This window comes from Triticum urartu, chromosome 2 (genome assembly GCF_003073215.2).
Source record: "Triticum urartu cultivar G1812 chromosome 2, Tu2.1, whole genome shotgun sequence".
NCBI lineage: Eukaryota > Viridiplantae > Streptophyta > Magnoliopsida > Poales > Poaceae > Triticum > Triticum urartu.
Genome location: NC_053023.1, coordinates 90752181 through 90764034, shown reverse-complemented (window position 1 = coordinate 90764034; position 11854 = coordinate 90752181). Strand labels below are relative to the sequence as shown.

The 11854-nt window shown below is 47.7% G+C and overlaps 1 protein-coding gene across 1 annotated transcript; it reads right to left on the bottom strand.

The window, feature by feature from the left end:
• Window positions 1–718: 718 nt before the first annotated feature.
• LOC125541156 (peroxidase 2-like) lies at window positions 719–2410 on the bottom strand. Its single transcript, XM_048704625.1, has 2 exons — window positions 1850–2410; window positions 719–1747 (listed from the first exon to the last, which is right to left on the bottom strand). The coding sequence occupies exons 1-2, from the start codon at window positions 2363–2365 to the stop codon at window positions 962–964; spliced, it is 1302 nt and encodes a 433-aa protein (XP_048560582.1). The 5' UTR covers window positions 2366–2410; the 3' UTR covers window positions 719–961.
• Window positions 2411–11854: the final 9444 nt, after the last annotated feature.

Here is an 11854-nt window from a genome sequence, read left to right as displayed (position 1 = left end):
GATGTACACGCTCCGTGGCCGGTGCCGGCGGAGGGCTGCCTTGCTATATCAGTGGATGGGGCCTTCAGCGCCAAGGAGAAGGATGCAGGAGTAGGCGTGGCTGTTAGAGACTCAACAGGAGATTTGGTACTGGCATCATGCAAATACATACAATGATGTGATGATTCCCTTGAAGCTGAGTTACTTGCTGCTGTCGAAGGAGTGATGATAGCACGCACATATGCTGCAAGGCCTTTCGTCTTACAAACGGATTGCTCAAACTTAATAAAACTTGTCAACGTTCAGGGGCAAGATAAATCAAGAATTGGCCAGCTGGTGTCAGAGTTGAAGGCCGTGTTTGTTGAGGAGCGGGAGCTTTCCATCATGAAGTTAGATAGATCCCAGAATAGTGTTGCAGATTTTGTAGCCAAATTTTTGCGCTCAGAGCATCATACCGATCTGTGGTTACAGGATGCACATGAGAATCTCCAATGTCTTTTGGCTATGGATTGTAATACTATTCAATAATCAATAAAGCTCTCACTTTTCCCGCAAAAAAAAAGAAGAAGTAGGGAGCCTTCATACAAACTGATTTTGATAGAGCACTTAGTAGAATTGTTGTTACCCTCCCTCAAAAGAAAAAGAGTGTATGCATCCAGTCAGGATCGGTTGACCATACACACTTTAGGCTGTGCATCGTGCCTTTGCATGAAGGGATAATGCATACCTAAGGATGTTATAGCAGAGAAGATATATATTGCCATTGATAAATAATGATTATCAGAAAAAAATTAATTCATCAATCCCAGTGAAAAGCATTGCCGGTACGTAGTTGGCTAAGTGGCACAACAAAGATTACAACACAAATGAATAAAATGAACCGACGAGCCAAAACCTTAGTGGAAAATAAACTAGAATGGAAGATCAGAAGGCACACGCAAAAACCACGACTGAATATATAGTCTCCACCCTTGAGAGATCATCAACCGGTGTAGGGCTCGTTCACGAACCCGCACTTCTTCCTGATCTGGCCGTTGGTGCTGTTCTTCACCTCGATATTGCCCATCTTCACCATGGCATCCTCGAAATGTCTGTACCACAAGAAATCTCCGATCAACCACCAAGTGTACTTTTCCACCAATTCCTTTGTCTTTGGTGACGTCATGAGCGTTGCGTCGGAGGTGAAGAGCACTTTGCGATCCATCACGTTCCTGTAGTACTGGCTGTCCAGCACGTCGGGGGTCTTGTAGTCCTGCGGCACCGTTGGATCACTACCGGCGGGGCAGTCCTGAGTCAGCTTCCCAGCGTAGGTGGCGTCCATCGATGTGGTGGAGTTGTCCTTGGCCGGCGGCTGGAGACGGTCACGGAAGGAGGAGCAGTGCGAGCGGCCGATGCTGTGCGCGCCGGAAAGTGCAACCATGTCGGTTTGGCTGAGTCCCTTCTTGGCGAACATTTGTGTGAGGATAGTCAGGTTGGCGAAAGGTGGGGGAAGGTTCGGGAGGGTCTCATCTTTGAGGGACACCAATCCGTCATAGCGGCCGGCCGGCATGCTGAAGTTTATTTTGTAGCCGCTGAGTAACTTGCTGGCGTCACGGCCTGCGAAGGCGACGATGTCGGCGCAGGAGACGACACCAGGACATTTTTCCTCGATCTTCTTCTTGGCCGCCTCTATCACTTCGAAGCCACGCAGGCTCAAGTTTGGGATACCGAGCATCTCCGGTTCAGGCTTGCCAGCGACCTTGTTCAGGAGGACAGAGGCATCACAACCCTGAAAGCAACGATACCATAGTTAGCTTCTCAATCGTGCAGTGCACAACTATAGGCGTATATCAATCTCTCAAACTTCACTTGCGTCTGAATGTATGTGTACCTGGACAAAGCAGTCGTGGAAGAAGAGACGGATGAGCCCGGCCTTCACGCCGGCGGTGGCGTTGCGCACGGCGTCCAGCACGATCTTCTCCGCGTCAGGGCACTTGTCATTGTAGTAGCCGACCTTGAGCCCAGTGGCAGGTGGAGGCTGGGTAGAGGTAGAAGCCGGTGGGGGCGCGGGTGTGGTGGGAGTGGGGCTGGGATAGACCGGGGTAGGAGAAGGGCTCGGGGAGAGAGTAGGAGGTGGGGTAGGACTCGTCGGAGGAGAAACCGGTGGGGGCGTGGCCGGCATGGTGGGAGTGGGGGTGGGATAGCCCGGGGTAGAGCCAGGGCTAGGGCTGGGCGGAGGAGTAGCTGGTGGAGATGGGGAAGGGCTCGACGAAGGAGTCGCCGGTGGTGGGGGCGAGGGTATGATGGGAGTGGGGTCGGGCTTGGGATAGGTGTAGCCGTAGTCGGATCCTTGGCAAGCCACGGAACCGAGTACGGCGAGCACGGCGAGAAGGGCAAGCTTGGCCATCTTCCTCTGCTCGTGTCAGCTACTCTTGCTCGATCGAGGGAAGATAGAATGAAGAAAACCTGTTGTTTCGCATCTGTATTTATAGTCACGTACAGGAGAAATCGCATGCATGGTAGCGTTTGGAGCGCACGTTTGTGAGTCAACCAGCTGCCGGCCGGCCGGCAACGTGGTGGCCACACTGCAAAGTTGATGATACGCGTGACGCGGTGGCAGCGGCAGTAAGCTTGGTAGCGACTACGTGGCCATGATCCATTGCATATATGCGTCTGGCAGCTAAGCAAATCAACCCGGCTGAACCCAAATGATAAGTCCACATGATCAGGTGCGTGTTACTCCGGCGCTGACGTTTTTCTATGGCAATTCCAATTTTAGCGACACATGGTAAGTTTCTGGTAAAAATAAACTGAAATATGAAGTTATCATACTTGCCAACTAAAGTTATCATCCTCGCGTAACTAAATTTGACGTCGAAAATGTTTGTAGTTGTCATGTGCTCGTACCTGACAAATGAATGGTGCAACTGTAATTTTTTTGATCATTATGTATCCCTCCTACTTGTGCGGCAAAAAAATGTATCCTACTTATAATAAACTGCGTAGAGTAGAAGTTGAGATATCCCTGTTTTGTTTATTATATTACTACAAGTAGAGCTCTGATTTCATTTGCAAGCTAGCTAGTAGAATAACACAGGCTGACATACAACAGCTTGCCAGATATATAAACTCAAATTCAGTTTCTCTGTCGGTGCGTCTGTATGTGGACCGTGTTGACTCCAAAGAATATATTAAAGCTATTTTTGTGCGTAATGGGATATGGCACGCTACATGATTATACACTGCTATACCTTTTTAGATGATTTCCGGAGCCTCAATGTCATTAGCACTTTATGATGTTGCTGCTGTTACAGCTACATATTATTTTCAGCTATTTTATTATTTTCTCCAAACAAACAAACTGGACACACACTCTGTTAAGCGAAACACTTCCCTTCACACGTTTGATACAGAGCATTCTTCAGAGACGCCGCGTGCCACCGATTCTATTCGATCTCACGGCCAAAATATGCTCTAAAATTGTTGTGCCGAAATTTCAAAGTAACCGATTTTCACGCCCACAGCCCCATAATCACTCCCTATTCTGAAATAATCACCCCAAGCCAACTCATCTCACCTCAATCCACTATTAGAAAAAGGGTTAAAGATGAAATTGACATTAATGGCGCATCAGAGAAGTGATGCGCCATCACTATATACTAATGGCGCATCATGTGGAGAAGCGCCATTAGTGTGGAAGACACTAATGGCGCACCAGGCACACGGTGCGCCACTAGTAACAAAATGTTTTTTTTCATTTTTCCAAACATACTAATGGCGCATCCGGGCAGAGTGCGCCATTAGTAGTTCTAACTACTAATGGCGCACCAGCCATAGAATGCGCCACTACTGTATTATTTTTACTTTTTTGCAAAACTACTAATGGCGCACCGTTGCATAGTGCACCATTATTAGTTTAAACTAGTAATGGCGCACTGTGCCACGGTGCGCCATTAGTATAAAAATTATTATTTTTTACTTTTTTTGCAAAACTACTAATGGCGCATGTCTGTGTGGTGCGCCATTAGTATGTTGGGTTACTAATGGCGCATGGCTGTGTGGTGCGCCATTAGTAACCTGGGACCAGCTAGATATTTTTGGACAGCCACACCTACACACTCACCTTCCCCACTTCATTCCCCCCACCTCCTTCTCTAAGCTTGTCGGCTGCCTCCTCCTCCTCACCTCATTTGCACCATAGATTCATCAAAATTAAGTGTTGAAATTACCTTTTTTTGATAGGTAAGTAAAGGGAAAGCTATCTTCATGTTGTAGATCTACTTTTTTTCTCCCTAGCTCGCTCCAACAACGTGCACATGCACTTTTTGTGGCCTAGCTAGATCTATGTATGTTTTTGGTGTTGCATATGTTTGTGGTGTTGCATATATGTTTGTGTTTGCAGGTACCGGTATTTGAAATGCGATAGTTGCCAATATTTTACCGGAATGTTGATTCATTTCCGTTTCGGCGAGAATTTTGGCACTATGCATTCTTTTTGGTTCTATTTTTAGGGAAAGTCATGCCAAATTTTTTCTTAGTTCTAAAATATCGTTTTGCTCTACCCGCAGGAGACCATGGTCCGCACGATGACCGAAGGCATCGTGAATAGGTTTTTGAGCTCCGCGAAGGCCGAGATGCTTCAAAAGAACGAGACAGAGATAAGATGTCCGTGTAGAAGATGCAAGCTGAATAGCCTTATTGCGGACCCGGATTCCGGGCAGGTGCGGGACCACCTGCTCTTGCATGGTTTCATGGATGGCTATCGGTGGCAAGGTGATGAAGATGACTATGAAGTCGTCCATGGGGGCCGGGCAAGAAATGAGGAAGGGCAGCAAGACAACCACCGCGGCTCGGGCGGGCGAGAAGACGAAGAATCTCCAGGACATGATCACGATGGTGATGTTGTACACAGTCATCATGTAGAAGATGCCGGACATGATGATGAGGAAGATGCCAGAGCAGACGAAGGGCATGATCATGAAGATCAAGATGCCGGAGGAGCAGACGACGATGGACCATCGATGGGCTGGGTGCAGGACCCTCATATTCAAGAGCTGCTTCTCAAGCAGACAGATAACGCAAGAGCTGCCGCCTGAGAGAAAGCCAAGCTGGATCAACTGGAGATAGACGCAGTTACTCCATTGTATGAAGGATGCAGACCCGAGGATACCCCCCTGAAAGTAACGCTCATGGCTTTGGAGATGAAGGTAAAACACAAAATGACCGACGCATGCTTCGACGAGAACATGTCATTCTGGCACGAACGTCTTCCCAAGGGGAACAAGTGCCCGACCAGTTTCGAGGAGGCGAAGAAAGTCGTGTGTCCTATGGATTTACCGCACGTGAAATACCATGTGTGCATGAACAATTGCATCAGTTATCGGGGCGAGCACGCGGAGTCTACCATATGTCCGGTGTGCGGCGTCACTCGATGCAAGAAGAGGAAGAAAGCTCCTCGAAAAGTGGTGTGGTACTTTCCGGTCACTCCTCGTCTGCAGCGGTATTTCGCGGACCCTAAGGTAGCAAAGCTCCTGCGTTGGCACGCGGATAGGGAGGAGAAGAAGCGAGAAGATGACGCAAATTATCCGGAGATAAATAAAAAAGACAAGATGCTGAGTCACCCTAAGGATGGGAGCCAGTGGAAAGCGTTGAACTTCGAACACCCAGAATTTGGGAAGGATCCAAGGAACATCGTGCTGGGTGTGAGCACCGATGGAGTCAATCCGTTTGGCAGCCAGAGAAGCACACATAGCACCTGCCTATGTTTGTGTGGATGTACAACCTTCCCCCCTGGTTGTGCATGAAGAGGAAGTACATTCACATGAGTATGCTAATTGAAGGGCCGAAACAATCAGGAAACGACATCAATCTGTATTTGGGGCTGCTGAAAGAGGAGCTAGACACGCTGTGGAAAACGCCAGCCAATACGTGGGACGCCGCAGAGAAAGAATATTTCCCTATGAGAGCCGCACTGCTCACGACGGTGCACGACTATCTCGGTTACGGATATCTGGCGGGGCAGGTGGTCCACGGATTTTCTGGATGCGTCAGGTGCATGGATGACACAACGTATCGCCAGCTAGATAGAGATCCCGGGTCTTCGAAAACCGTGTTCATGGGACATCGAAGGTGGCTTTGCGACGATGACCCGTGGAGGAAACGCAAGGATCTGTTCGATGGTGAAACTGAACTCTGAAGACGCCCGTGTACGAGGAGCGGCGAGGAAATAGACGGGCTGTTGAAAAATTGGAAAGATTGCCCACTGCCGGGAAAGAAGCAAAAGGTGCCAGAGCCGGGAAAGAAGCGAAAGGCGCCAGAGCCGCTGCTGAAGGTATGGAAAACGAGGTCTGTTTTCTGGGACTTGCCGTACTGAAAGATCCACCGTGTGCCTCGCAGCCTTGATGCCATGCATATCACGAAGAACGTGTGCGAGAGTCTGCTTGGTACCCTGCTCAACATGCTAGAGAGGACCAAAGATGGGTCGAAAGCAAGGACAGACTTGAAATCAATGGGCATCAGGCAGGAGCTTCACGCTAATGATGATGATGATGATGATGATGATGATGATGATGATGATGAGGCGAAGTAGGACACAGAAAGTCGTCACAAAGGAAAAAAGGCCAAGAAGACCGGAAATGACTACCCTCCCGCGTGCTTCACTCTAAGTCAGGAGGAGATCAAGCAGTTTTTCACCTGCCTCGTAGGAGTAAAACTTCCTTACGGTTACGCGGGGAAGATAAGCAGATACTTAGACCCAGCGAAGCAGAAATTCAGCAGGATGAAGTCTCACGACTGTCACGTGCTGATGACGCAGAAACTTCCAGTTGCAATCTGTGGGATCATGGACGCGCACGTCCGTGAAACGCTATTTGGCCTATGCAACTTTTTCGACATCATCTCTCGGAAGTCGGTTGGCGTGAGGCAACTCAGAAGGCTACAGGAAGAGATCGTGGTGATACTACGCGAGCTTGAGATGTACTTCCCGCCCGCATTCTTTGACATTATGGTGCATCTGCTGGTCCATATCGTGGAGGATATCATCCAACTCGGACCGACATTCCTGCACAGCATGATGCCGTTCGAAAGGATGAATGGTGTCATCAAAGGATACGTTCGCAACATGTCACGTCCAGAGGGAAGTATAGCTAGGGGCTTTCTGACCGAAGAGTGCATCTCCTACTGCATGAAGTATCTAGGCATCGAGAACCCCGTTGGTCTACCCGTCAACAGGCACCTCGGCAGGCTCGCTGGATGGGGTCACCGTGAGGGTCGCCGCGAAATGCATGTCGACTTCGAGGGTCGACTCGCCGACTTTGAAAGAGCAAACCTAGTCGCGCTACAACACATAGACGTGGTCGATCCTTGGGTGGTAGAGCACAAAACCTTTATTGAGAAGACGTACAATGACCGAGGCCAACAGAGGACGGACGGAGATATAATCAAAGAGCACAACTCATGTTTCACGCGTTGGTTCAAGCAGAAACTTCTGTCGTACCCTTTACATGAGGATTCTTCCGCGGAAGAACAACTCATATTCGCCTTGTCACATGGCGCCGAGCACAACCTGATAACTTATGAGGCGTACGATATCAACGGCTACACATTCTACACCGAGGACAAGGACATGAAGAGCGATGGAATGCTACACCGGTAACGACAAGGACAGATACTACGGAAGGATCAAGAAGATCTAGGAGCTGAGCTACGCTGAAGAGAAGGTCCCGATGTTCCGTGTCAAATGGGCCAAGAGCGTCCTAAAAGAAGACCGGTATTTCACCATCATGGTTATACCCGAAGCCAAATCCAAGACCGCGGGCGCAAACGTCACCGCGAAAAATGAGCCATGGGTACTAGCTTCCCAAGTGGACCAATGCTTCTTCATTACCGACCCGTCAAAACCCAATCCTGTTGTCGTGAGGAGAGGCAAAAGAAAGATCATCGGAATGGATGGAGTAGCCAATGAGCAAGACTTCGACAAGTAGGGCGACCCGAAGATCGAACATGACGACGACGATGAAGTAGCAGAATACACCACAAGAAGAAGTAGGACCACCCTACCTAAAGGACGTCCGTTCCACAGAAGAATTTCATTTGCGAAAAAGAAGGGCAAGAAGATTATGAATAGATAGCTAGCTAAGATCGACTGTATTTAAATCGTAGTCTTCATTTTTCGGTTGAATTTCATGGGCACTTTTTGATATCATGAATATTTTTAAATTTCATGGGCACTTTTTGAATTCATGAATATTTTTTTCAAATTTGATGATATTTTTTCATATTCAATATGATAAAATATTGAATATTCATGAGGACACTCGATCTCGATCCCCCTCCATCTTGATCTTGATTCCCCCTCCATCTCGATCTCGATGCCCCTTCATCTCGATCGCTATCCCCCTCCATCTCGATCTCGATCCCACCCGCACCCTCCCCCGCTAGCTCCACCGCCGCCCGACGACCCACCGCACCCTCCCCCGCTCCACCGCCGCCGACGAGCGCCCCCCGTTTCATATTCATATTCATTTTTTAAAAAATAATAATAAAAAATTGTAGACTACAATTGTTGTTAAACAACAATTATTACTGTTTTTATAAAAAAATATTACTGTTTCATATTCATATTCATTTTCTAAAAAATTATTACATTCAACAAAAATTAAAAATAAATTACTTATGGCGCACTTCTGGCTGGTGCGCCATTGCTATTTACAAAAAAAAAAGATTACTAATGGCGCACCTCTGCCTGGTGCGCCATTGCTATGTAAAAAAAGATTACTAATGGCGCACCGACCGCGGGTGCGCCATTAGTAAGATTCCCCCCTAGCTAATTCCCTCCCTCTCGCCAGATCCCCTTCGTCCCTTCTCCCTCGCCAGATCCACCCGCGCGCTGCCCCGACGCCGCCGCCCCGACCCTCGCGGACTCCACCCCCGCCGCCCCCCCCCACCACCGCAGCTCCCCCGCGCCGCCCGCCCCCGCGCCCCCACCCGCAGCTCCCCCGCGCCGCCGCCCCCGCGCCCCCCACCACAGCAGCTCCCCCGCGCCCCCACGCCCCGAGCCGGAGGAGGAGGACCAGGAGGAGGAGGAGACGACGACCGCCTCTACCTCAGCTCAGCCAGGCCATGCGACGCCGAGCCGAGCGCCGCCTCCCTCGCCGTCCCCCCTCCGCCCGCACCCGCGCACTCAACGTCCTGCCGCCCAAGCCCCTCCGCTCGCGCCCGCACCCCCGACGTCTTCCTCCATTCCTCCATCCCCTCCCCCAGGTGATTCCTCCCTTCTCCTCCACCCCCTCCCCTGCAAACCCTAGGGCCATATAGTTTCAAAAATCCAGTCACTGTTTTGGAACAGTAGCACTGTTAGGCTCACTTTTAGGAGAGATTTGACCATAGGATGATGGATATGTGGTATCAAGTTTAGCAAATTGTCTCCTCTTTGCTGTTGATTGAAGAAAAGCACAGTATGGTGTGGAAACTTGATGGATCTAGCATTTATACAACTCAATCTTTATAGTTTCAAAAATCAGTCACTGTATGCAATAATTTACAAAGAGCAAGTGATGTAGAGCAAAAATTTAGCAAATGATGTATAGTTTCAAATTCATGTTACTGGATTTTTCTCAACATGTTAAAATTGGCATGCTACTGAATGTTATAGAAATGCCAGGGAACACAGAAATACTAGGGCACACAGCATTTAGAGTACTCTAAAATTTAGTTCTGAAAAATACCGAGCTAGGTACAGAAGTGTAGGTACAGAAGTCTAGTAACATTAGAACTGAACTGATTGATCTATACATGTGTAGGGGGAGCTAGATCCTTTTCTACATGGGGAATGGGGGGAAGATCTTCATGTCTTTTGTGTTTCTACTTACTGTATGATAAGATGCAAAGCTTGTAATGGCTATGTTTTGTTTATGATCATTGTGCTAATCATAAGACTGGTAAATTTGTGAACCTAGTATGTTCAAAACTTATGCTCTTGTACTACATGTTCACTTCATATATGTGTTGTCAGTGTCAAAAATCATTACTCTAAAGGTCCATGCATAGTGCATGAGGCCAGACTGTACTCATCTATTAAGTGGAGTGCAGGTAGTGTTTTAGCCAAACCTCCCCCCTCTGAACTCATCTATTAATTTAGTCATATATATGAAGAACCAAATCTCTATGGATGTGTGTGTGTGTGTGTTTGCTGGTTTTCCTTTTTTTGCTTAGTTAATGTGTCTTTCAGTACATTTGGAGTATGGTTCTGGCTCACACTGTATTTGTAATTCTACTATAAATTTGCACTATAAATCTATTGAAATTATACTGTTAATACACTGCAATTACATGTCTACTGTATTTACCTCCTCTTCTATACCTTGTACTAGAAGTCAGCAAAAGAATATCAGTTCTACTTTGCCCCCTAGTAGATCTGGTAGAGTAAGAAACCCCCCTTATAATGATGCTTTCCTCTAGAAAAATTGATCCTGGATTTTTATGGTATTCTTTGTGGTACAGTTAGGAGCTACTGTCAAAAACTTGAGCTACTGTCAAAAAATTCAGTTATGGCATCTAGAATTATGTCTGTTTTGTTTTGTAACTAGAAGACCAAAGTGTTAGGAATTCTGTCCAAACTGTAGTTTTCAGTATTTCTGTCCAAACTGAAAACTGTTCAAAAGACCATGTGTTTTTTGGTCAAAATCTGCATGTAAAACTGAAATAATCAGTCATAAAGAATATCCTCAAGACCATGTGTTTCTTGGATTTCTGTAATGATGATGGAACATTATAAAGCATTGTACTCCAGTGTGTATGAAGGATACAAAAAATTTAGCAACTTCTCTGATTTTATAAAGTTGTTCTTATATGGGTGAAATTTCACTTGTTTTTAGGCTAGTGCAGGGTGTTGCTTCTTCTGTATGGGCCAACTATGCCACAAATAAATTGTTCCTTCTTCTGAATTTGACAAGTAATGACTTGCAAAGATGATGATCATCTTGCTAGTTCGCTGGGTTTTGTCTCCGACCATTGTGTCGTGATGAATTTGCAGGTACCCCGAGAGGCCCTTGAGTTTGCTGGAATGTCGATTAACTTCCATTCCGGCAAATTCGGGTACTCCATATGTCCTATTTTCAGCAAAGGTCATGCTGAAATTTTCCGTGAATTTTAGCATGACTTTGCTAAAGATAGGACATATGGGGTACTTGCGACTAATGCATGGGCCTGGGTAATTAGGCCCAACTTAGAATTCTCCTTAGCATCAATAAACCCTAGATGATAAACCCAACATAGGTGGCAATAGAGCCAAGTGGTTAGTGCCAAGTGGAGGAAGAATGATGAGGCCGGCGGTTCGGGCGGCAAGCCATGATCTTGATCTTGTTCCTTGACAAACCCTAAATGATGAGACCATGATCTTGTTCCTTGACAATAACCAACTTTTTGACCAAACTTTTTTCCTATTTAGAGCGAAACATGGCCCACAACGATGAGGCCGGTGGTTCGGGCGGCAAGCCATTTTGGGAGCTGTCCCAGGAGTTGGAGGAAGAACCTCACCGCTATGAGGACGCTGCGGAAGACACCGATCCTGACTACACAACCACTACTGGCGTCGGGGATGACACCACTGATGGCGCCGCCGAGGATGCCACCACTGATAATGGCGGCACACGCACAGATGGCAGCCAACCGAAGAGGCAACGGAAGGACCGGCGCCCGAGCGTGCTCGGCACCGTCAGGGAGGAATTTACTAAAGTGAACTCCGACGGGCAACCGACGACGCCTAAACAAGTAGTCAAGGGGTACTCGGTTCAGCTCGGGTGCATTCTCCGGAGCACCGTCTCGATCAACACCGAGAACCTAAGGCATAAGGACCGAGGGAATTTGCGCAGCCTACTCTTCACAAAGTTGCACGAAC